General features: G+C 46.5%; 1 protein-coding gene across 3 annotated transcripts in view; it reads right to left on the bottom strand.

The window, feature by feature from the left end:
- Positions 1-25,339, bottom strand: part of MRPL46 (mitochondrial ribosomal protein L46) — a 201,877-nt gene that overhangs the window by 17,367 nt on the left and 159,171 nt on the right. Inside the window, exons 4-6 of one of the 3 annotated variants that reach the window (XR_014841573.1) lie at positions 21,886-21,996; positions 5,409-5,683; positions 4,549-4,628 (exon numbers count right to left, since the gene is read on the bottom strand). Coding sequence is in view for 2 of the 3 variants with exons in the window: in XM_085018813.1 (XP_084874939.1) it covers positions 21,935-21,996 (62 nt within the window). In the remaining variant the exon portion in view is untranslated. Of the gene's footprint in view, positions 1-4,548; positions 4,629-5,408; positions 5,684-18,609; positions 21,997-25,339 lie in introns of those variants that run through there. The other 2 variants (XM_085018813.1, XM_085018812.1) reach the window with 2 other exon arrangements.

The raw sequence follows: 25,339 nt of genomic DNA, 5'->3' as shown, positions 1-25,339 counted from the left end.
CCACCCAGTCATCTCTCCAAGCACCCATTCATCTATCTACCCTCCCATCCATTCATCAAACAACACACCTATTTATTTATCTATCTATTAATTTATTCAGAAATCTCATCTGTCCTTCTATCTACCAATTTACCTTTCCATGCAACTACTCTCCCATCCACCCACCTACAAGTGTATCTATCAACTCACTCACCCACCCGTCTATCAAATCACCCAGGCATTCATCAAGTCTTCCATTCACTCACTCAACACATTTTGACCACCTACTATATTCCAGACCCTATATTACGTGCTGAAGAAAAAAGGGTGAAAAAAATCACAGATTCTGCTTTGAAGAGGTCTCATTACAATGGATAAGAGAGTGATGCAAAAATAGACAACTGCAATGGGGGATGATGAGGTATGGCATAGTGGGAGAGACGTGGGGTTTGGAAGGAGGGCAGAAGGGCCTCTGTGGGGATCAGAATGATGATATGAGACCTCCCAGGAAAGTACATCTGGCCTAGGTGACTGGGTATTTGGTAGGTGGAACAAGGTAAATCAATGCTAAGCAAAGGCAACTGCAAATGTTGCATAAAAATATAAGCAAAGACAAAGCTTTAGATCAGCAATTCTCAACTGGTGGTGATTTTGCCATTGAGAGGATATCTGGCTATGTGTGGAGACATTTTTGACTGTCATAACTTCAAGATGTCACTAGCATCCAGTGAGTAGAGGCCAGGGATGCTGCTAAACATCTTTCTTTTTTTTTTTTTTAGGGATGTACCTGCGGCATATAGAAGTTCCCAGGCTATGGATCAAATTGGAGCTACAGCTGCCGGTCTACCCCACAGCCATACCAACATGGAATCCAAGCCATGTCTGCAACCGACACCACAGTCCATGGCCACTCCACTGAGTCCTTAACCCACTGAGCAAGGCCAGGAATCGAACCCACATCCTCATGGATACTAGTCAGGTTTGTTACCACTGAACCATGACGGGAGCTCCCCTAAACATCTTTCAATACACAGGACAGCACCCCCATCCTCAAGCAAAGAATAATCCAGCCCAAAATGCCAGGACGAGAAGCTGAGAAATCTGCTCTAGAAGGACAGTAGAGAGTTCAGGATGGTTAGTGTTAGGAAGAAAAGAGGAACTGGTGAGAGAAAATCCCAGAAAGGTAGGAAGGAGCTAGATCTAAGTCTGCAAATCACACTTAACTGAACACTTACCATCTTAGCTCAGGCTGCTATAACAAATTACCACAGACTGGGTGGCTTAGACAACAAATATTTATGTATCATTCTGGAGGCTGTCTGAGGCATCTCTTCTGTAAGGGCACTAATCCCATGCACAGGGGCTCCACCCTCAAAGGCCTCACCTCCCAATTAGTCCAAATATTCTGTCCATAGCATTCTCTCTAGGAAGCTTTGTGCTGGACTCTGGGAACCCTAGGATAAAATAGGACCCAGAGGCTGCTCCTGAGAGCTTTACAATCTCATTGGAGAAATGATACTCAAGGCAAATTATTAGTAGAGAGCTTGATGGAGAGGGCAGTCCAGAGACTTCGTGGAGAGAACACCAAATCCTAACCACTAGACCACCAGGAACAGAGACCTCATGGAGAGGATACAATTTTAGCAGCACCTTGAATGAAGATAGACATGCAGGAAGGACAGGGGACACTGGAGGGTGGTGTGAGTAAAGGCACAGGTAAGCATGGTCATGGCAGGTTCTAGAAACCCTGGGTGGCTGGAGGATTTCAGGATATAAGAGAAGAGGAACTGCATGTGGGTTCCTACAGTACTAGGTAAGATGCTCATGGCCATGGGAGCCAAAAAGACACCAATAGCACAATCATTAGAAATACCCCTTCAACAACCTCTGAGGGATAGAGAGGGGAGAATTGAAGAGGAATTTAACATTTCAAGCCTGAGTTTTGACTAGAAATATCCATTCCTGGTCTTCTGAGTATGGCAATTCCTCTGCCTGCCTGCATTGTTTTCCAGGGGGAAAGGGAAGCCATGCGGCTGACCACGGGAGAGCTTGCTGATATGTCCTTCACTGGCCAGTCCCAGAGGGAAAGAAGCTGGCTTTGGAGGCATTACATGCACCTCTTTAAGAGAGCTGTGCCCCTTCCTACCCCTCATACACAGCATCACACACGCACATGCGCATACACCCACACATACCCCATTTGAGGTTTAATAGACGCTGCTCATCAGATGAGGAGAATGCTCACTGGCCCCACAGCTCTGAGCTGCACCAGGGTGAGAAGCTTAAAGAGAATCAATTTCATCCAAGAAATCTGCAAGGAGATAGGGAAGGGAGGGGCCAGTTTCAGCTGTAGCCAAAGAAACAAGGCCAAGGAGCCAGAGCCCAGACCTGGGAAATCTTTGCCAACCGAATTTCTGACCACGGCAGGGGCACAAGCCAGGGCAGGAAAAGGCCTGGTCTCTGCAGGAGGAGCCCAGTGCTCCGGGGTCAGAAGGCTGCCCCCTGCTTCCTAGGGAGGCACATGAAAGGAACAGGAAAATCCCATCCCAGGAGACAGTGCTCTCCTGCCAGGCCCCCCCACTGGCACCTCACATCTTCCATTTCTCCTTCAGCCTTAGTATCTCAGCTCCCTTCCTAATGGGAATGTGGGGAGGGTGGGTTCAGAGACTCTGCCTCCAAAGTAAGGCCTTGGAGGTGGGGACACCCAGGCAAGCAGTTGTGAGCCTGAAACAGGGCATTACCTCCACCTGCAGGGACCAAGGAGAAGGCTGCATCCCAATCCCTGATCCATTGGTTTGAACTCCAAAGAAATCTTTAAGATTTAGTCACCTAGTTCTCTTTTCTCTCTGAATTTGGAGGCCCCTCGCATCCACTCACCTCTCCCCACAACCCCAGGCCAGGGTCGGGGGTACCTGAGCCAGCCATGCTTGGCTAAGCTGTGAGATCATGGTCAGTGCTACATCCACAGAGAGGACCATAATAGGGGGTGGTGTGTGTGTGTGCACGTGTGTGCACGTGTGTGCACGCATACATGCACACATCAAGCTACAGGAGTCACCCTTAGCCTGCTCCTTGGAAGAGAAGGCACCCAGACATGAGCTGATGGGTACATGCCATCGTCTTCACTGGCTTTGGTTAGAAAAATAAGATCCCATAGGCTTGAGAGACAGGTGTTCAGGGAGTCCTGGGGAGCCAGCCCTCTGGTTGGCCAGGGCTGCCTGCACACTGGAGTGAGGGCCTGCAGACCCTGTTCCACACCTAGTGGCAGCCTGTCCCATCCAGCCTCTGGGTGGGATGCAGCAGGGTCTCCAACAGTTTTCACCACAGTGGAAACCCTCCCAAAAGCAATGGCCTGCAGAGTGGTGGGATCACAGCACACCTCTTTCTTTCATCAAGGATCTGCTGCTCTGCAAGTCATTCATGTTCTTTACATACATTACAGCCACTAAAACTGTTTTTTTGTATTTTCAGTGCTGCAAAGAGCTAAAACAGTGCCCAACATGTACTAGGCACTCTGTAAATGCTTATCGAGGGAATAAATGTTTGCTTTATTTAATCTTGCAACAGCCCTCAGAAGAAGATAGATCTGTCATCACAATGTGCCGATGAAAAAGCTAAGGACTGTAGAAGCTAAATAACTCAGGCCACTCAACCTGTGGGGTAAAGCCAGGACTGGCGACCACGTTCGACTCACACTCATGTCCATCCTTGTCCTGACACTATATCATCTTTTATTATAATCCAAGAAGCCTCATCTTAAACTTGGGACTTGTAGTATGTTTTTTTTTTTTTTATTTTCCCACTGTACAGCAAGGGGGTCAGGTTATCCTTACATGTATACATTACAATTACATTTTTTCCCCCACCCTTTCTTCTGTTGCAACATGAGTATCTAGACATAGTTCTCAATGCTATTCAGCAGGATCTCCTTGTAAATCTATTCTAAGTTGTGTCTGATAAGCCCAAGCTCCCGATCCCTCCCACTCCCTCCCCCTCCCATCAGGCAGCCACAAGTCTCTTCTCCAAGTCCATGATTTTCTTTTCTGAGGAGATGTTCATTTGTGCTGGATATTAGATTCCAGTTATAAGTGATATCATATGGTATTTGTCTTTGTCTTTCTGGCTCATGTCACTCAGTATGAGATTCTCTAGTTCCATCCATGTTGCTGCAAATGGCATGATGTCATTCTTTTTTATGGCTGAGTAGTATTCCATTGGGACTTGTAGTATGTTAAACAAGATGCCACTGAGTTATAAATGCAGCAAACTGTCATGCCCAGAACCAGCCAGAGGAGGGAGGCCTATGGAGAGCTGGCAGAAGGGAGGAAGAATGGGGTTGGGGACTGTTTTCAAAGGGCCAGGAATGGCAGGCACAGGGCCTACCATGGAGAAAGGCCCTTCCCTGGTGACCGTGGAAATGCCTGCAAGGACTTGGGACCCCCTGGGGTTCAGGAACCTGTTCACAAGAGCTGGATCTGGCAGAGCGGATGCCATCAGCACCAACACTGGGCCACTTTTGAGTCATAGAGTAATCCCTTGAACCTTGAGACTAGCAAGACAGGGGCTCACCTGTGACCTTCCTGATCTGGACTCTGGTCCTGCCCTGCTCAGATCCTCCAGGGTAAATCAGACTCATTATTCAGGAGCAGCTGGTGAGAAGAGATTTTGTGAGTACAATTCCTCAGGACCCAGTGCCCTTGATGGCCTTGAGCTCACCTGAGAGTACCAGATGATGTCCCCACAGACCAGCATGTCTACGACCCAGCATCTGGATCCATTATACTTCACCCCTCCACCTTCCAGCCCCGGGATATCTTCACCCTAGGACCTGCTCTCCTATCCTAGCCCCTCCCCAAGGGGCAGGGGCCGGATGAAGACCAGGCCAGACCCGTTCCAGCCCCTGCTGAGGGCCAGGTTCTCCTGACCATGGAGAGATCGTTATTTTAGGATGTGCCCACACCTCTGGGAAGTGTCAGTGCACAGAGCAGAGTGAAAATAACAAACCAACACCACCCAACCACAAATGCCACACATCACAACACTGACAAATGAAGAAAATAACTTGGAATTGGGAGAAAAAGTTTAAGGCTCCGAGACTTGGCAGGGCAAGGAAGGCGAGCCTGAGGTCTCCAAAGGGCAAGCTCCCTGCGGCCTGGGGCTGGACCACACTCCCAGGCCAGCAGTCTGGCTGGGCAGCCTTGGGTGCAGAGGGGGACACCTGAAGTCCAGTCTAGAGGGTGGTCAGCTATGGGCCAGACTAGACTATCTGAAATGGGGTCACTGAACCCCGGGTTAGAGAGGAACCCAGGAGAAGAGCCAAAATGAGGCGCAGAAGCTGGGTGAGACCTGCCTGTGGTAGGGTTGTGCAGGAGAAGGGGGTAGACACAGCTGGGAGAAATCCTGAGCCCAGGGTAACTTCTCCAGCTCACCTCACACACATCAGTCATCATGAGTGGGCTTTGAAAGGTGGGTCTGTTGTCACTGCCTGGTCTGATTTCACTCCTTGTTCTGGTAACAGTGCTCGCTTCTCCTTCAGGACCAACTCCTCCCCAGGTTTAGCCAGTGACCAGGGCGGGGGATGAGGATGTGGATGCTGACTCCACATCTGGCCTCAGAGGTGGGCCAGTGGCTCAGTCCTGGCCAATAAGAGTATTCCATCCCCCTGGCCATGACAGTAGCTCACTGATGGGCCTGAGAGTAAACCCTGCTGAGAAAAATGGACTTCATCAAGCCACAGAGCATGACCTGAGTCTATTGCTACCAAGGGCCCACCACGTGGAGAGGGCCTGACTGAGACAGAAGTGGACAAATGGAAGAGAAGTCATGGAGTGAGAGAGAGAAGAGAGCGTTCATGGCATGATTTGAACCCCTAGCACCAGCTCTACCCAAACTTTCAGTTATACAAGCCAATGCATCTTATTGGGTTTAAGCCACTCTGGGTTTGGTTTCTGTCACTTGCAAACCAAAGGGTCTTAATTAATCCAGAAACTCCAGGTACATTAAAGAGGACCAAAGAAGATGTCATCTCTAGCTGATGCCAACCAGGTACCTTATTAGGGAAGCAGAAAGTCTGCTAGTCAGATGAAAGTTTTTCTCAAGTATCTCTGAGGCTGCTTCCACAGAGCATCCTGCCCGAGGCCAAAGGGGCCAGCAGATGAGGCCCCAAGGGAGGTCTCACCACATCCTGGTTTTGCCTCCTTGTTGCCACAGACACATTTGATGGAAGCCCAGCCTGCACACCAGGGCTGTAGGTGCAAAGCTCTGTTATCTCCCCTTCCAACGTGGGACTCTGAGTGTTTGGGATCCAGCATCATGTGGCAGCGGGGCCTCTCCCCTTTGGTATACTCCCCTAGAGCACAAAATGCTGATCCCATCGTGCTCTGTGCAACTGTGACTTCTGTGCCTAGTTTATCACCCTGCTAAGTTATGAGCTCTCTCTTGTTTGTTTAATGTAATGGGACTATAAGCAAGTTTTTGTTTTTTAAAGAAAAATATTTCTCTATTTTTCAAATTTAAGAACCAGTGGCCTTTTAGGTCATGATGAGCCTTGTCTCAGTCAGGAGTTGACCTATGCATCTACTAACACGTCTGACCTGCATAGTGAGTTTCTCGAACTTGTGAGTCCACGTAGGCAACACAGTGCTTTTTTTGGTGGCAGATTATACAAACATACATTTGTCATTTAATCCATTTTTAAGTTTACAGATCACTGGCATGAAGCACATTTACATTGTTGTGCAACCATCACCACCATCTATCTCCAGAACTTTTTTCATCTTCCCAAACTGAAAATCTTTGCCCATTAAACAATAACTCCCCAGTCCCTGGCACCGTTCTACTTTCTGTCTCTATGCATTTGACTATTTTAGGTACCTCATATGAGTGGAATCACATGGTATTTGTCCTTTTGTGACTGGTTTATTTCATTGAGTATGTTTTTAAGGTTCAACCATGCGACATAGCTTTTGAGATCTTTTGTGGACACCTAACTGCAGTGCTTCAGTTCTTCCTGAGATGGCCAGCCAACCTGCTTTATTTCACACCTAGTGGAGGTGAAGGTCAGAGAAGAGAATCTGTTTTTCTAAGTTTAGGTCCAGCACCCTAAAATTCCAGCAGATTGGAGGATGGTGATTTAAAGAAGGTATCATCAGGGTGAGTATGTGATGTCCCAGCCTCAGAAAATAAAACCGTACCTGAGTGGATTATGGGGCCTTAAAAAGAAGTCAGTTTTGTTCCTAAGACTCCCACAAGAGAAGCACACCAGGTGAACCACAGACACACACATAAACTCCATCAGAGGACGCTGCATCCCATTTGTGAAACTTTTCCAGATCACCCATTCTGAGTCACTGATTATTCTGGATTCTATGTGAGTTATTACTGCAGCTTGGATTCCACTCTTGGTCTCAGGTCCCCAGCACCTTGTAGATGATTCACCAGCCCTAACACAGCATCCCCTTGGATGGTTTTCTGAGACCCTTGCTCTGACCCCGTGCATTGCCCCCACTCCCCATTGGATCCTAGCTGCTTCCTGTCCCAGTCTTGAATATCGAAGGCCGGGGAAGGGGTATGGACATGACCAGAGAGCCCACCTGCCCAAGCCCAGCCCACAGGGGGGGATGAGGGACAGTAGGAAACCCTAGCACAAATATTCTACCAATGCTCCCATTTCTTTCTACTGAAGTCTCTCCCCACTGCACAAGAGTAGGGAAATCCCCATACCCTATCTCCTGTCCCTATGGGACACCCCTTGGCTTAGCCAGGAACTTAACAACCGGGCCTCATCAAAGGGCCAGTTTTGATATAACTAGAAATCCTGCGAGATCATAATACTCCCCAAATTGAAGTGACAGGTAAGTTTTGCCCCACTGATGTGAAGAACAAGAGTCCGGGTTATAAGTGCATGAAGAAACTCGTGGTTTCATTATCCAATAAACAGACACGTCCCACCTAAGTGGACACTTGAAAAATGAGAAGTACAACGAGATCTGGATGGACTCAAATCCAAATGTTTATGTTTCTTTTTTCTTTTTTTTTTTTTTTTTTTTTTTTGGTTCTTCTATCTTAATTCAAGTCCGTAAAATCAGGATAATATGTTCTACTCAAAGGGTTGAGGAAGTAAGTGAAAGGGTAAATGTAAAAGTATTTGACATATTGCCTGATAGGCTGAAGACTCTGAATATCACTTTCTTCTTTCTTTCCTCTCTCTCTTCCTCCCCTCTCCTTCTTTCTTTCCTTCCTTGCTTCCTTCCTCTTTTTTTTTTTTTTTTTGACTCAAATAAGTAATAACTGAGTCTAACTGGAATTGTTAGACTACTGCAGTATTTTCCTTCCTGCTTGCCTCATGACCACCCCACCACTACCCAGAAAGAGATATAGCTGATTGGTCCAGATGTAGAGCATCGGTTGGCTCACATGCACTGAGCCACTGTGTGTTTAGAGGTTGTGAGTCCTCACTCCTCTCTCTCTTCCCTCAAGTCTTATGCAGAGCCCCTCCTATGACTCCCTTCAACACCTGTCTCTGTTCAGCTGGCCACAGCCAGTAGACACCTAAGATGTGCATATGGGCTTTAGGGCATATTCTTTACCATAGAGCCCAGTATCAGCCCAGCATCATAAAGTGCTTCTTCAGTCCCTTTAGTTCTGTACTCACATTCGTTATCTTGAAATCCTGTAAAAGGACAGTTGTCAAGTCATAAGATAAGCATTCCCTGGGGCTCTGGCAGATACACCATCAAACTCTAACCTCATGTGTGCTGTCAGGCACCAACAGGACACTTCTGCCCGGCCTGCCATGTTCCTTGGATGCTTGGAGGAATTCCTTCAGGCTTGACCTTTGCTCAAGCCCCAGCCAACCTGTCCACTTTCCTCCACTAACCTCCCTTGTCCAGGATGCCTCTATTCATTTTCTGCAGTAGAAACTGAGGGAGGTGTGGGAGAGGCTGACACTAACCCACAAGGAGACAGCCACCTTGCAATAACAATACACAAGACAACCCTTCACCCAGGAAAAGGCACCTAACAGGCTGAAAGGTTAAAAAAGGACTCTGGCTAAAGAGATGAGGGACCTCAGCCTCCAGCCCCAGATCTGCGGTCCAGTTCTCTCACCATCTGTTTTAGGTAGGTCAGATTTGGTGGCTAAAAAATGGATGCTGTCTGCATAAATATAGTTCATATTGCATTGCACATATTTATAAATATAAGTGCTGTAGCACCACCACATTGCCTGCGAAGAATGCAAGCAGGTTGTGATTAGAGGTGAGCTAGTTTCTGATTGTGGGTTAATTAGCTCTGCTAATAAACTGCCTGTAGCTTTACTTAAGAAAAATAACATATTTCATCTTAGGTAGGACAATTACAGTGTATGTAAAATAGATATTTTTGCCTAATGAGCATTTGAAATGCTTTCTTTGAAAAAACATACATACACATACAAGGATCACTCTTCAAAAAAAAAAAAAAAGAAGGAGAAGAAGAGATAAAAATCTACCCCCTATATTCCCCACTGGATCTGTGGTGAAGATTAACTTCAAAGGACTCCAGCAATGTTCCAGCCCAATGCTGATCTTCAGCTGATGGCCACTGGCAACAGAGCAAATCTTAATGAAATTGGAGTTGGATTCTAGTGGGAACCTGGGGCTGTGGGATGAAGAGAAATGTGAGTTGCTGAACAATGGAGCTCAGAAGAAACACCTTAATTAGCAGTGAGAGGGCCACTTACAATGGGCTTCCGTAGGACCTGGTAAAGGTGCTGGCAAGGAAAGAGCCAACGAGAGAGGAACAGCAGCAGCTGTGCAAGGGCTGGGTGATCCAAGGTCACAGGATTGGGACAGGGCTCCAGGACAGTATCAGGGGACACTGTATCCTAGGTCTGCATGAACCTCTGATTAACAAGGGTCTTAGACACTTGGGGCTGGAAGAAACCTTAAAACTTCTCAGATTCTAGGATGGCAGCCCAGCCTACCTCCTTTTCCTCCAGCACTCTTTTGCAGACATGGCTAATTGGCCATAGGACTCTTTCCTGCCAGTCCCACACAGCCACTCAGGATTGATTAGAACTGCTCATCCTGATCTTTGCCATCCCTGTTCCAACCCTGCTTCTTTGCTTCAAGGTAAGAAAAGTGAGATCCAAAGTAAATTCATATTGTTAGTGTTTTAGGTCACCTTCACAATGGTCTCCTGACCCTTCCCACTCACTATAAACCATGTCCAGGAGATGTCCAGATATGTGTAGCTCTTGGTTTCATCAAGATTACCTTCAAATAAATCACAATAAATCTTCCCAGAGCCAGAAAAGTAATCCACAAGAATGAAGGCAGAGAAAGTGATGTTTTTTCCACAGATCACCTTTGGATGAAGGGAGATGTGAGAATATAGAGTGAAGGGAGGGGGAGGGCCAATGGAGCCATCAGGTAATAAACCTTCTCCACAGGCGCTGAGCCTGGCAAGATGGCGAAGTCAACAAAGATGACACTGCTCGAGTCAGGGTGTCTTGGTTGCTAGGGCTACCATAACAAAGTACCACAGACTGGGTGGCTTAAGTAACAAAAATTTATTTTTCACACTTCTGGAGGCTGGAAGTCCAAGACTGAGATGTCAGCAGGTTGAGCCCTCTTTCCTTGGCTTGCAGACAGCTACCTTTTTTGGCTGTGTCCTCGCATAACCCTTTTTTCAATGCATGAACATCCCTAGTGTCTCTTCCTCTTCTTATAAGGACATCAGTCCTACTGGACTAGGGCTCCATCATCATGACCTCATTAGGCCATAACTACCCCCTTAAAGGCCTCCAAATGCCCACACTAAGGGTCAGGACTTCAACACAGGGATCTGGGGGAGACACAGTTCAGTCCACCACAATGTCATTCAATCACAGCCCTTAGCCCTGAAGGGCTCTTGGGTACTACTCTCATTCCCGCCCCCTGCAGGGCTCCTTCTCTAGGGCATGAGTGTGTTCTTCCAGCCTCTGCACCAACGGTACCAGGGACTCTGCATCCACACACTGGTGCACCGAAGAGGGGATAACAATACTGCCAAACTGGTTTTCACTCCGCCACCCTGGTAGGCAAATAACAGCCCTGTAGAGATAGCCTCATCCCACTCCTCAGAAATCGTGAAAATATTCAGTTACAGGGTAATAGGAATTAAGATTACAAATGGAATCAAGGTTGCTAATCTGCTAAGCCAAAAGTAGGGAGACAATGCTGGGTCACCTGGACGGGCCCAGTATAGACACAGGTCCTCCCGTGGGGAGGAGGGGGGCAGAAAAGGAGAGTCAGAGGGACCTGTGGCATGAAGAAAGGCACTAGGATACCATGCTGCTGGCTTTGGAGATGGGGGAAGCCACGAGCCAAGCAATGCAGCAGTCTTTAGGAACTGGAAAAGGAAACAGACTCACCCCTAGAGCTTCCAGCAAGGAATGCAGCCCTGCAGGGACCCGAGTTGGACTCCTAACCCATAAAGCTGTAAGATCATATTTGTGGTGATGTTACAGCAGCCACAGGAAGCTAAAAAAAGGGGAAAGGCAACAGCACTGAAAGGAGAGCTGGCAGGAGGATGAAAGAAGTAGAGACAGTAAGTTCCCCCCCGCCCACAACCTGTGGAGCAGCCCCACTGCTCTCAGTTGAGAGTCATTGTCTCTGGGCCCAGCTCAGCACTGGCACAGAGTAAAGGCTCAACACCACTTCCCTCGGCCTCCTGGAACCTCACGCTGACCCCCTGTGGGGACTTTGACCCTGTAGAATACTGTTCCTCAAAGATACCACCAGCAATGACACTGCCGGCCCCTTGGACTAGAACGGTCAGCTCTCATAAGGGCTACCAGGTTGACTTTGAAGTCACACTCAGGTTCTACACAACCATTTGAAAGGAAAGGCAGCCCAGAGCCCACAGAGACATTACCGCCTTTAAAGTCTTACTGCACAGCATTTTCTTTCTAAAACAATGCATTTCTTGTCTTTTTTTTTTTTTTTTTTTTTTTTTTTGCTATTTCTTGGGCTGCTCCCGCGGCATATGGAGATTCCCAGGCTAGGGGTCTAATCAGAGCCGTAGCTACCAGCCTACACCAGAGCCACAGCAATGCGGGATCCGAGCCACGTCTGCAACCTACACCACAGCTCACGGCAACGCCGGATCATTACCCCACTGAGCAAGGGCAGGGACCGAACCCACAACCTCATGGTTCCTAGTCGGATTCGTTAACCACTGCGCCACAACGGGAACTCCTTCAATGCATTTCTTGATGGCACCTGTGACATCATTCATCCTCTCTCTGAACAGGCTTCTCTAGGGCCTGGCAGGTGAGTCCATGAGCTGTGAGGTCCTCTTGGGCAGGGAGTTGGCCAAGTAGGGGAGGAAGGCAGGCGCCCTCAGAAGCCATGGTTTCTGCCAGACCAGGAAGCCAAGCTGAAAGCAGGCTGTCCAACCCCAAAGAGATGGGCAGATGACAAGTGCCACGAGTTCTCCCTTCTCCCCAAAGCCTGGAGCGCCCAGGGACATGTGCAAGGCACGTCTGGGCCTTGGTGTAAAAATAAACCCAGGCTGTCAAGCCCCAGCATATTAATGACAATTAATGATTTGCTCTAATCCTCCCCAGCTCTCTGTGGGCATCTGTGATATGCTTGGGGCTGGACACCCCTCCCCATTCCCCCCGCCTCCTGTGGATTCCATCCATATGCTGCGCTGCTCAGGAATGCAGGTCTGGGAGGGAAACTTAATGGGAAGAGATGCCCACTACAAAATGCCTGCCCAAGGCTAATGGGACAGGGAGGGGGCAGCCCAGCAGCCATGGAGCAGGGAGCTAGGGGTGCCCTTGCACCCACTCTTCCCTGGGACCAGCAGGGCGTGGGCAATGAGCATCTCCTTTTAAGACCGCCTGGGCCAGGAAAACTGAGGCCTCCAACATGTACTCCCGGGGGGCAGACTTTGGCATTTCAGGTGCTCCTGCCTCTTGGTTCAGACCCCATTCAAAGGGAGCCCCAATTCACCCTTACCGGCCCCCTGCTCAGGACCTGGCTCCACAGGCAGATGGCAGCTGCTCCCAGGAACATTCCATCCTCCTGACCTCTCTTCTGGGCTGTGTGTGTCTCACAGACAATGTCTCTGCTCTGCATCCTTGTGCTTCTTTCGGTAGGGACCACACCTCTGTGTTCCCAGTTGGGCTAGATGACCTGGCATGGTGGCGGGTGTGCCACAGGTGCAAGTACATGTTGTCTGTCTGCCTGGCCAACTGGCCACATACGGGAAGTTATGGAAGTGCACCTCGAAGGTACCAAGTGCCATGCGTTGGCTCCTCCTGTTCTTGAATGTCATCTACTTCATTCAATCCTCCCACCTCCCTATGCCCTGGGTACTAGTATTACTGCCATTATTTACAGGAAAAAAATTCAGTTCCTGTAGCTGAGATGCATTGTTCCAAGTCCCACAGCTCATGGGCACTATGGCCAAGAGCCAAACCCAGGCTATGTCTGCCCACTCTTTCAAGGTCACTCAGAAGAAGGTCCCAGCCCCTTCCAACCTTGACTCCTAAGGTCATTACCCACCCCATCCCCCCAGACCAATCTGTTTTTTACAGCAGCCCCAGGAACAAGATTTTTGTTAAAGACCCTCATTTTAGAGGAAACTGAAGCTTAGATAAGCTAAGCAAACTTGTCAGAGTCACAGAGCAGCACTCAGGTTCCAGGGAAACGTTTCCAGATGATGATGAATCACACGTCTCTGGTCAGTACTTGAGAAATGGGAGCAGGAGGCTGAAGAAGACCTAGCAAGTGGCACTTGGATGTTTGTGGGAACTTGCCCTGAGGTCAGGGCTTATCCCTGTGGGTTCAGAGGTACGGAGGGCGGTGCTGAAGCTGGAGGTAAAGTTATTTGTGTTGCTGACCATCAGACCAGGATTTCTCTGCAAATCTAGGAGTAGGTGTTTGGGTGGTTCCAGCCCAACCCGCGCATTTATAACCCACTCATGCCGGAGGACAGGAGGCCCTGCCAGCTTCTCCTTGTGCCGTAATGAGCAGGAGATAAACTTTGCCTAGATATCATGCTGCCTTTTCTTGCCAGTTCCATCTGGGATTAAAACCACAATAAAAAAGAAAAAGAAAAAGTGAATCAAAAAAGCCCTGAAAACCAAGTACCTTGAAGACTTTCCCCTCTCTGAAATCTCTCTAATTGGGCACTTATCTTCGGAGGGAAAGTGGGCTTCTTCCAGCCATTACAGAAACACACACAATGAGGAAATTGTTGCCTTCTTAGTCCTGTACGAACGCCTATTATTCCTGCTGGAGCGACATTAGGTTTCCACACGGAGAGCCTTTGGTGGCAAAGGAAATTTCTCTCCCCGAGTCCCCAGCTGGCCTTGGTGAAAAGAATCAGGTCGCTGTCATAAATTCAAATTTAACCACCAAATTCCTCCTTTTGAAAGAATAGCCTCCCGCACAGGCAGTCCTGTAATGTGATGCAAAACACCCAATTCTATCACGTTCAAGCTGCCATTTCAGGCAGCAAGGCAGCAGGGGGGTTGTCGGGGGAATTTAACCTGTTCACCACTGGGCTTTCATCTGACTCAGGGCTGCTGCTCTGTTTCCCCGTCCATATACCCAAGAGCCAGGCATGGCCAAGCAAGCACAGAATGAACATGAAGGCATTATTTGTTGTGATGTTAAAGCAAATTCTGCATTAGGGGCTTGAATGACTAGCCCTCTCCCCACTTCCCCTAGCACACGCGTGCGCATACACACACACACACACACACACACACACACACACACACACGGCCCCCTCCATTGCCTCTGCCAGTATGCTCTTCCAGGCCTCTCTCCAGACTATTCCTGTAGCCTCTTAGCACATCTCACACTATTCATCTCACACCAGTCCAGCCCAGGCTGGTTATGCCAGTGTCTTGCTCAAAACCCTTCAATGTCTCTAATGGCCTCTAGAATAAAGGTGATGCTTTTATTTCATTTATTTATTTATTTATTTATTTATTTATTTATTTATGTATGTATGTATTTATTTTTCAGGGCAGCAGGTGTGGCATTTAGGAAGTTCCCAAGCTAGGGATTGAATCTGAGCTGGAGTTGTTGATCTATGCCACTGCCACAGCAATGTGGGATTCAAGCTGCAACTGCAACCTACACTGAAGTTCTTCTTAACCCATAGGATTAAGTAACACCAGATCCTTAACCCACTGAGTGAGGCCAGGGATAGAACTCTCATCTTCATGGATACAACTTGGGTTCGTTGCCACTGAACCACAACAGGAACTCCAAAGGTGATGCTTTTAGACAGACATTCCAGCTTTTTCCTAGCCTTGCCCCCAGCAAATCTTTCCAGCTGGATCTTTCTCCACACCCACACACCCCTGGCCAACGGTCTACTCCCCAGCTCTTGTGCACACATCCACACTCCTCCTTCCTGTGAGTCTGCTCATTCAGATCCTTAGCTTAGACCATCCCCCTTCCATCTCTACCTGTCAAATCCCACTTCGTCTTCAAAGCCCTGCTCAGGTGTCACCTCCTCCACAAAAATGCCCACACTTAGTACCTAGGAAGAAAGGCAAGACATTTTCATTTGGCCAATCTGATGGCCTTTGCAATGTAACTGTTTTGGCTCAGCTGTGTTTAAGCCTAAAATCCCTGAGTCCCAGTTTATCCCAATTCCCATCCCATTCCTGTTAATCACCCTAAGGGTGAAGGTTGACCAAGGGATGAGGTTGGGAGATGAGATGCAGGTGTCTGGTTTGTACATTTCTTAGTTGGAAAATAGCTTAGAGTATAAAAGTTTGATTTCTTAGTGCATCAGAATGTGTCACTGTGTCACAAAGAAGATATACAGATGGCCAACAAACACATGAAAAAATGCTCAACATCGCTGATTATAAGAGAAATGCAAATCAAAACTACCATGAGATACCACCTCACACCAGTCAAAATGGCCATAATTAATAAATCCACAAATAACAAGTGCTGGAGGGGGTGTGGAGAAAAGGGAACCCTCCTGCACTGTTGGTGGGAATGTCAACTGGTACAGCCACTATGGAGAACCGTTTGGAGATACCTTAGAAATCTATACATAGAACTTCCATATGACCCCTCAATCCCACTCTTAGGCATCTATCCGGACAAAACTCTACTTAAAAGAGACACATGCACCCGCATGTTCATTGCAGCACTATTCACAATAGCCAGGACATGGAAACAACCTAAATGTCCATCGACAGATGATTGGATTCAGAAGATGTGGTATATATACACAATGGAATACTACTCAGCCATAAAAAAGAATGACATCATGCCATTTGCAGCAACATGGATGGAACTAGAGAATCTCATACTGAGTGAAATGAGCCAGAAAGACAAAGACAAATACCATATGATATCACTTATAACTGGAATCTAATATCCAGCACAAATGAACATCTCCTCAGAAAAGAAAATCATGGACTTGGAGAAGAGACTTGTGGCTGCCTGATGGGAGGGGGAGGGAGTGGGAGGGATCGGGAGCTTGGGCTTATCAGACACAACTTAGAATAGATTTACAAGGAGATCCTGCTGAATAGCATTGAGAACTTTGTCTAGATACTCATGTTGCAACAGAACAAAGGGTGGGGAAAAATGTAATTGTAATGTATACATGTAAGGATAACCTGACCCCCTTGCTGTACAGTGGTAAAATTAAAAAAATATATTAAAAAAAATAAAATAAAATTTTCACAGTCCACCGTCACAAAAAAAAAAAAAATGTGTCGCTGTAGAAACAATTACCTCAAAATCTCCTGTTTTTCACTTCCCCACGATATACCTTCTATCTGCTTGTTGAATAAGTTGCAGTTTCTCCCCTCCCTGACTCACCTTGAGATAACCAGCCTGACTCCACAGCACTCCTGCCATGCATTTCCCTATTGCTAGAACCCTGGGCATATCCTGCCCTCTGGGCCCTTCCCTCTCTCTGAGCAACAGCAGAAGGGAAGGAAATACAAGAAGCCCATGGAGCCCTCCTACAGGCAGTGACCTGGGGATGGGCCAGTTTGCCAGTGAGCTACTCTGATCCGTGCCTCTGTTCCGGTGGGCTTTTGCCTTGACCATGAGACCCATCTTTTTCCAGATCTCAGACATGTCTATACTCTCAGTTCTCCACATCCTCCAGGTTTGACTTCCTTCTACCCAGAGACTAGAGTCCCACACCCTGTCCCTCAGTCACAGGACTAGAACTCTCCCACCAGCAACCCAACCTCTCTGATGCCCTGGACCATGTCAATGCCCAACACCTACCCTCAGACCATCACTCCCTTCTGCCAAATTTGCAGGGGAAGACTGGCTAGATTCTCACCAAATCTGTTCCCCCTGCCTCCAGGCACATACTTAGGGTTCATTCTGGGGAATATAGTGCAACCAGATGACTGCATTCTGATCAGTGGAAAATGGGAGAAAGTGATGAACTTCTGTACTTCTTCTCCAAGCCCAGCCCATAAAATGTCTTATAGGTCTCACCCTCTCCCTCTCCCTGGATTATTGCAAATGAGGATGAGGCTCTAGACTGCACTGCCTAACATGGTAGCAGCTAGCCACATGTGGTAAGTTAAATTTAAATTACTTAAAATGAAAATTAAAAATATGGTTCTTTAGCTGCACTAACCACATGTCAAGTACCTGATCATTGACATGCAGGTACAGAACACATTCATCATCATCCCGGAAAGTTCCAGGATGGTGCTGCTCTATGGAGCCCATGTTGAACAAAATCTGACCCTTGAATAGGGACTCAGAACAGAATCATCTCTTCTTCTCCTACCCTTTACAAGAACGAATGTGAGCGTGAAAGAAATGACCTTTGACTGGGTAAACCGCTGAGATGTGAGATGACTGTGAGAGCAGTCACTACACCCTAACACCCTCACTCACTTATCCAGTGCTCTGGACACAGAGCCCAGCCTCCCTGCCTGTCATCTGTGCCTCCCTCTACCCCCAGAGGATGGGACAAGGGGTCAGAATTTCAGCCTCTCCTCTTAAACCCTCCTCATTCCTGCTTAGGTCCATGGCTTTTTGCATCCCTGCCCTAACCTCTGCATTTCTCAAACCGTTTTCACCATTTTTGTCAAGTCCATGTGTGACCTCCATTATCATTTACTTAATATCTTTCCTTAAATTGACTCCTTTTTTTATTTAAATAAATGTATTGAATAAGGACACTTTATTTAGCTTCTTAAATGGAATACTAGTATTATTTTCTGTATTTAGGTTCTACAGGGGGGATATATATATATATATATATATATATATATATATATAGAGAGAGAGAGAGAGAGAGAGAGAGAGAGAGAGAGAGGGAGGGAGAGAGAGACAATTATTGTAAGAAATTGGCTCACACAGCTACAGAAGCTGACAAGTCCCAGGATTTGTTGACAAGAGTACAGGGTATAAATTGCAGTCCAAAAGCCAACAGCCCCAAGACCCTGGAAAAGCTGATGTTTCAGTTCAAGTCTGAAGGCAGAAGAAAACTAATGTCCCAGTTCAAGGCAGTAAAGCAGGAGGAAATTCCTTCTTGCTTGAGGGAGGTCAGCTTTTTGGTCTATTCAGGCCCCAACTGACTGGATGGAGCCATCCATGGAAGGGAGTACAATCTGCTTTCCTCAGTCCACTGTTTTCTTTTTTTTTTTTTAGGGCCACACCCGTGACATATGGGGGTTCCCAACCAGGCTAGGGGTCTAATTGGAGCTGTAGCCAATGGCCTACACCATAGCCACTGCAACACAGGATCTGAGCCTTATCTGTGACCGACACCACAGCTCACCACAACACCAGATCCTTAACCCACTGAGTGAGGCCAGGGCTTGAACCCGCAACCTCATGGTTCCTAGTCAGATTCATTTCCACTGCGCCATGACGCCATTCATTTTCACTCTCAGTCCACTGTTTCAAATGTTAATCTCATCCAGACACACTGAGAATGAGATCCAACCAAATGCCTGGGCAGACTGTGCCCAGGTGGAGCTGACGAATAAAATAAGCCATCATACTAGCCACAAACAGAAGACAAATACAATGAAAACTGAACAATTTTATTGAAGTCTGGCTGGAATCTGTAGCCTGTCTTAAGCTCTGAGCCTGAGACTTGCTATTTTTTTCTCTGCTGAAAAGGAAGATTAGCAAGTACTAGAGAGGTGTTAAAAGTGGACTGATGCCACACTGAGACTTTCACCTTAAAATAATCATAAGGCTTGTAGAAAGAGTCCAAAAGGGGAACACCCTTTTCCACTGTGTGATTCAGCTCCTCAATGCCCATTCACATCTCACTGGTGGGTCCACACCCACCTGGGGCCTCTATCCCAGCGTGTGGACCTCTGAAGGCCAAGACCACATCCTAATGACAGTCACATCAACCGTGGTACCTCACACTTAACAAACAGTGGATGACCGAAGGCATGGCCAGGAACATTCTCTGTCCTAGTTGGCGGTTTCTGTCAGAAGCAGAACATCATGACAAAGGAAATGGAACCAGAATGCTAAACCACACTAAAGGTTCCGTCTACCAAAAGTCTTCTGTGGTACATTGGGGCAGGGTTGTGTCTAAAGGAATTAAAACATTCAGTATCTCCAGGTCAGATTAAGACATTCTGAGGCTCTAAACTCTGCCCCACATCATCCAAAACAACAGAATGTATTTTCACAAAAAGAACATTGAGCGTTTCTATCTAAACACAAATTAAAGCTGCATATATACAAAACAGTGTATTAAGAGAGAAGAAAGAGAAGAGGAGGGAGAGAAGAGCAGGAGGAGAGAAAACAAAGAAGAAATGGAAAGTGGGAGAAATCTGAAATCTGATCATGTCTCTCCCCAGCATGAAATTTCTTCAGTGCCTTTTCCTTCATAGTGGGGATAGGTCCAAGCTCCTTTTCAGATACACAGAATTCTGGATCATTTATATATAAATCTGGCCCCCTAAGACCACCCAGTGTCTACAGGTTCCCCCAGGAAGAGCAGAGAAAAGCCATCCCCAGGCACAGGCATAGACCACCCAGGGGCATCTTTAGCTGACAGGGCCTGCATTTCTTAGTTCTTAAACCTGGATACAGAAATCTGGGAATTATTTTCAAATTTCCAAATACCTAACAGGTGTTATATATTTTTTTTTTCCTGCAACAAAACCTACTAAATTACCTGCAGTCACAGAGCGGGTCCTTTACTTACCTCTAATGCTACACTTCATTTTCTTGCCTGTCTCCCCAAAGAAGGATGATCTCCTTGCAATTGGGAACCGTGTATTTTCCTGATTTCATTTTTTCAAAAAAGATATCCTCAATGCCTGCCACATAATAATCCTTAAAAGATGTCTGAAAATTACCAGTGAATGAGTGAATGAAACAAATAGAGGTGATACTATACTCTTTTAATTATATACTTTGTTATATGTGTCTTTGAGTAATCAAAATGTGAAGGCAAATCCATTAGCAGTAAATGCAGATTATTTGGAAGGAAAAAATAGGTGAAAAAAAAATAATGAAAGGGGTGCTAGGCAACGAAGAGGTTGGGAGGCTTGGAGAGTGCGCATACCCATTTGTCCCCACACACAAAGCCTAAGGAACTGAATCCCTGGGGAAGCAGAGACCTGGATACACAGTCTGCTTCTACGCCACCAGCTGTTAATGCAGTATTTCTCAAAGGGGGGTCTGGAGAGCACCAGTATTGGGATCAATGGGAAATTTATCAAAATGCAGATTCCTGGGTCCTGTCCCAGGCCCTTTCTAGTCTGAACGCCTGATACAAGGTCCGGGACTCTACATTCTAAGTTCCTTGAGTCATTCTTAAGCACAAATCATTACCCCAAGGGTTCCTGGGCAAATCCCATTCTGGCCACCATGGGGATGGGCAGGGGATGGGCTCAGAGTGGCTGTCTCATCCAGTACTCCAGCCGTGAGCGCTCACCCCTCACCCGGGACTCGTAAACACTGTATCCAAGAGAAGATATAGTGAGAGCTGGGCATAAATTATGTTTCTCTGCCCCTCTTCCAACCCCGGCCTTTCCCTAAGGAAGGCCCCGCCAGGGACTGCTCACCGGCTATTTCAATAAACTCCAACTGGCCCGTTATCAGATGGTCCAGTCAATTAGAACTTCATCAGGAATCAATTTGTGAGGCCCAGCTGAGATGTAACTATAGATCAGGGCAGTGGCAACTGATTATCCCACTAATGGAATATTCCATTGATTAATTGAGTATTTAAATCTTTCAGAGCATGGCCATGCTTGCTGCCATTGTCATTGGATGGAAAGGTTATGAAGTGCGTCTTGATCAAAGAAGAAACGGATGGTTCATTCTTCATTTATCAGCTCTCAGCAAAATAACAGGTATGTCCTGGGTCCTCACAAAACAGGAGCATTGCAAGGTCTTCAGCACAATGCAGGGACATCCCACCAGCTGACTGGCTCCTTCCACCAGGGGAAGAGGGGTTTAAACTCTCCATTTTCCTGCAGGCCTCTATTCCTAGTGGTTCAAAGAAATATCCATCCTAATGTTTCTCATTCTTCCAATCACCTGGAGCCCTGTTAAAACACAGATCCCTGAGCATACCCTTGCCTTCCTTAGTCTGATTCAGCAGGCCTGGGGCGGAGCCTGAATCTGCATTTCTAGGAGGATGCCCAGTGAGGCTGAGATACACTTTGAGTAGTACTTATCTACAATTTATAACATACATTATTTACATACAGTTTAACAAAAAGGAGAGAGGGAGACAAACATTATCTAATACCTATGTCAGTTACGCCATGCCAGAGTCCAAAATTTTAAAATGCACAATATCGATGCCGATGCGATATTGACAATAAATGTGATACAATACATGCTACATCAATGAAAAGGTGGATTACCTCCATTTTGCTGGGACCCTTGATTAAGAGTGAAGATTTTGTTTGGGACTCACATTGTGATTCCAGTTCTTCTTAGCTGTGGAACTCTATTAAAAAGCATCTTCATTTCTCCAGGCCTGAGTCTCCTTGCACTGAGACTACCCATTCCTGCACCATGGATAAGCCTGTGGAAAGAAAGAAACATAAAGCACTTAATGTGATGCTTGGCACGTAATAAAAACACAAGAGACGGAAGCTATTACTATTATTACCATGATACCCAACACCTAAAAACGTCTCAGAAGTCAGTTTCCCTCTGGGGATGAGGGATGTGATTACTTTTTGCTGAGAAGCAGATGCATCTGCTTAAGGAAAGGGAAGAGCCAAAGAAACCCCCTCGCTCTCTGCATGGTCTTCAGCAGCCATATTGGGTCTTTACCACTTTGCTGTGAAATAAGTTTCTGACCTGCAGACCTTCTGGGGAGTGGAAACAAATCCCCAAGCAGCTGTTAGATTGTGATGGGAAAGGAAAAAAGGAAAGAAAGTGGCCTTTACTGAAGCCCTGCTGTATGCTATTCATTTTTTTTCCTGTACGTGATCTCACTTAATCCTTACTAAAATATGAAAGAGCTGGTACAATTATCCCCATTTTTCAGATGGAGAAACTAGGATCCAGAGAATGAAAGAGATTAGCTCTAAACATTGGCTGGTGGAATGGAATGGGAGCCCATGTTTGCTTAACTAGTGATCCATGCACTTTTTTTTCTCTACCACACAGGTCCCACAGTTCTGGGTGTCTCTGCAGGTGTAAGTGTGAGTCTGTGGGTGCTGCTACCATAAAGCACATGACTGTGTGGAGGTGCATCGACATTCAACACAGGCAGATGCGGGCCATCCATTTTCAGAGCACCTGGAGTAAGTTATTCCAGTCACTTGGAGTTCAACCTGGCCTCCTGAGGACTTCTTAACACCAGGGGCTGCTCTTTCCCTGATAAATGTGGATTGCTTCATTGGTCCTTAAATTTTCATTTGAGTGACCTACAAAGCACAAAGAATGATAGCACTTCTTGAATTATTTTAATCTGTAAACCACTTCAACAGGGGAAAAGATCCCATCAGCTACCTACTGTATAGCCCCCTGAAAAGGAGAATCATCACCAGAATTAATGGCCCGAACAGTGCTGCTTATGATGGAACACCAATGAGTGATGTCCGATTTTCAGAAAATACCAGAGGTGAATTATTCATCCAGGCCACAGCAAATTGGACCCACTGTCATCTTGTTAAAATTAATCCTAAAACAGAGGTACCCATCAAAATCTGAGGGCCTCTTATGTGAATGTCTGAGAGCCTTCAAAATTTAATATCACCTTTCTCCCAGTGACTTGAGCCCAAGTCTTGGAAGATAATAAAAAGCCTGACAGGGTAAGATACTTAGATAAGCCAGTCTGCCCTCAGCGCCAGCTTTCATGAACACACTTCCCCAACATCCTTTTTTTTTTTTTCAGCTGTTCTGGGTGCCCACGAAATGGTTTCATGTATTATCTAGTGTCACGTAAGCTGTACTAACCTGGGTGTCCAGGATGTTGACCCAAGGCAAAGCTTTTCCACTAACCAGCTGGCAGGCTTAGAAAATCATCCATTCCTATTTGGGCCTCAATACCCTCAGTTCTAATGTTCTGTATTTCCAAAAGATATTCTCCATTTGGCAAATGAGGTTTTAAGGGTCCTGCCTTTGCAGAGGGAGCTCCTGCTCTAGACAAGGATGTTGCCTCTAAGGGTAATTTGAGCTTGACCAAAGTATGACACAGACAACGTTTTCATAGCCAGCCTGATGGAAGGCACGGACAACATGAAAAATTAAAAAAGCAAAGATCAAAACTTAGCCAATGGTCTCAGACCACACCAGCTAAGCCTTTTCAGACTTCCTCCATGTCCTGTGTGGGTTCTGAACCTTGCCAACTGCAGGCTTATCCTAGACAGTCCCTGAGCCAAGAAGAGCCAAGAAGAGACATACTTTGTTCAGATCTACACTGCACTATAAGAAGGACTTTTAGAGGTGGTCCAGGACTTGACTGTCATCTTCTAGGTGGGCCTGAGGTCAAAGTAGCTCCCTGGACACTCTCAAGAAGGTAATGCTGTACCCTCTCTGCCCAGCACACTGGGAATGGCCTTGTACGCTGGTGTCTGGTTCTTGAATTCAGTTCTATCAAACACAAGGGTCTAGCCTAACCCTCTAAGCTATGTCTTACTTCTCCCTGACCCACCACAAGAAGATGGTAGAAGATCTGGAACTAATACCTGATTCTTAAACCAGTACTTCTTTCCTCCAGCACACAACTCCACACACTCATAGTGATGAATGGGAGGATGAATATACATCAGTTATAATGCTTTTGGATGCATGTTACAGAAAACTCAACAAAGATTAATCAGGAAAGGCATTTATTTACCTAAACTGACAAGTTACGGAAGAAAGGAGGTTCAAAGTTCTAACTATTGGTTCAACGATGTCATCAGAGAACAAGTCTCTTCCATCATCATTAACCTCCTTCTGACTTGTCTCCTCATGGTCCCAAGATGACGGCTGTGGTTCCATGCACCATATCCTCACAAAACCATATTCATAATAAGAAAAAGAGACATTTTCTCCCAATGTATCTCTTTTTTATCAGGAAGGAAGACATTTCCTTTTAGGTTCTGTTGGCAAAGATTAGATCCCATTGTCCATACTCTTGAAGCAAAAGAGGCTAGAAAGTGAGTATGTGACATTAACACTTATAGTAGAAGGCTAGCTCTACCATCAAAGAAGAATTTGGGATGCAGGGAGGTTGGACAACTAGGCAACCAACACTGTCTGCCCCAACCAGTCTATCCAGGTAAAGTTGAGCATGAGTGTCTTTTAGGCATGTGAAATTGCTTCTTGAATGAGTTTGGAGTTCTAGAATGGAATAAATATTAGAGATCAAGTTTTGAAAGGTCACTCCAGGCATAAATCTTTACCACATGGCAGGCAGGAAAGGCAGACTTACAGAGTGATGCCTGCTGCAGTTGCAGTTCAAGGAGTTAAGAGCATCAGCGCTTCCGTGCTGCACAACCCCAGGGGTGCCATGGGATACAATGATATCAATACCACCCTGGGTCTGAGACCTCCCTACAGAGCCTCATCCACCAGGCATCTGATCCCCATCCCAGGTCCACCCTCACTCTCACCTTCTTACCAGACATGAGATGAAAATGACCCCAAGCCCAGTGGATCAAATCTCATGAATAATCTCTGGTGGGCAGGAAGAAGTAGTCATTTCATTTTTTAACCCTCTTCCCTCACTCCACCCTTGCTACTTTGGTCCCAATAGGACATAATTCACAATAAGAGAGTCCTAGAAAAGAGCAGAAGATGGATAAATGTGGATCAGTGGGATGAAACTGAGGATGTGGCTTCTCCAGTAAGCACTTTTTGCCATCATGGAGGCCTAGGTTGGTAAATGACCATCCGAACTCATATCAAGGTCTGTGGGAGTCAAGAAA

This window comes from Sus scrofa, chromosome 1 (genome assembly GCF_054392235.1).
Source record: "Sus scrofa isolate SSC_HxYL_T2T_F1_AM1 chromosome 1, Sscrofa_HxYL_maternal_Yorkshire_Landrace_v2.0, whole genome shotgun sequence".
Taxonomy (NCBI): domain Eukaryota; kingdom Metazoa; phylum Chordata; class Mammalia; order Artiodactyla; family Suidae; genus Sus; species Sus scrofa.
The sequence above is the reverse complement of the archived record's forward strand: the minus strand, read 5'-3'. Positions and strand labels throughout refer to the sequence as shown.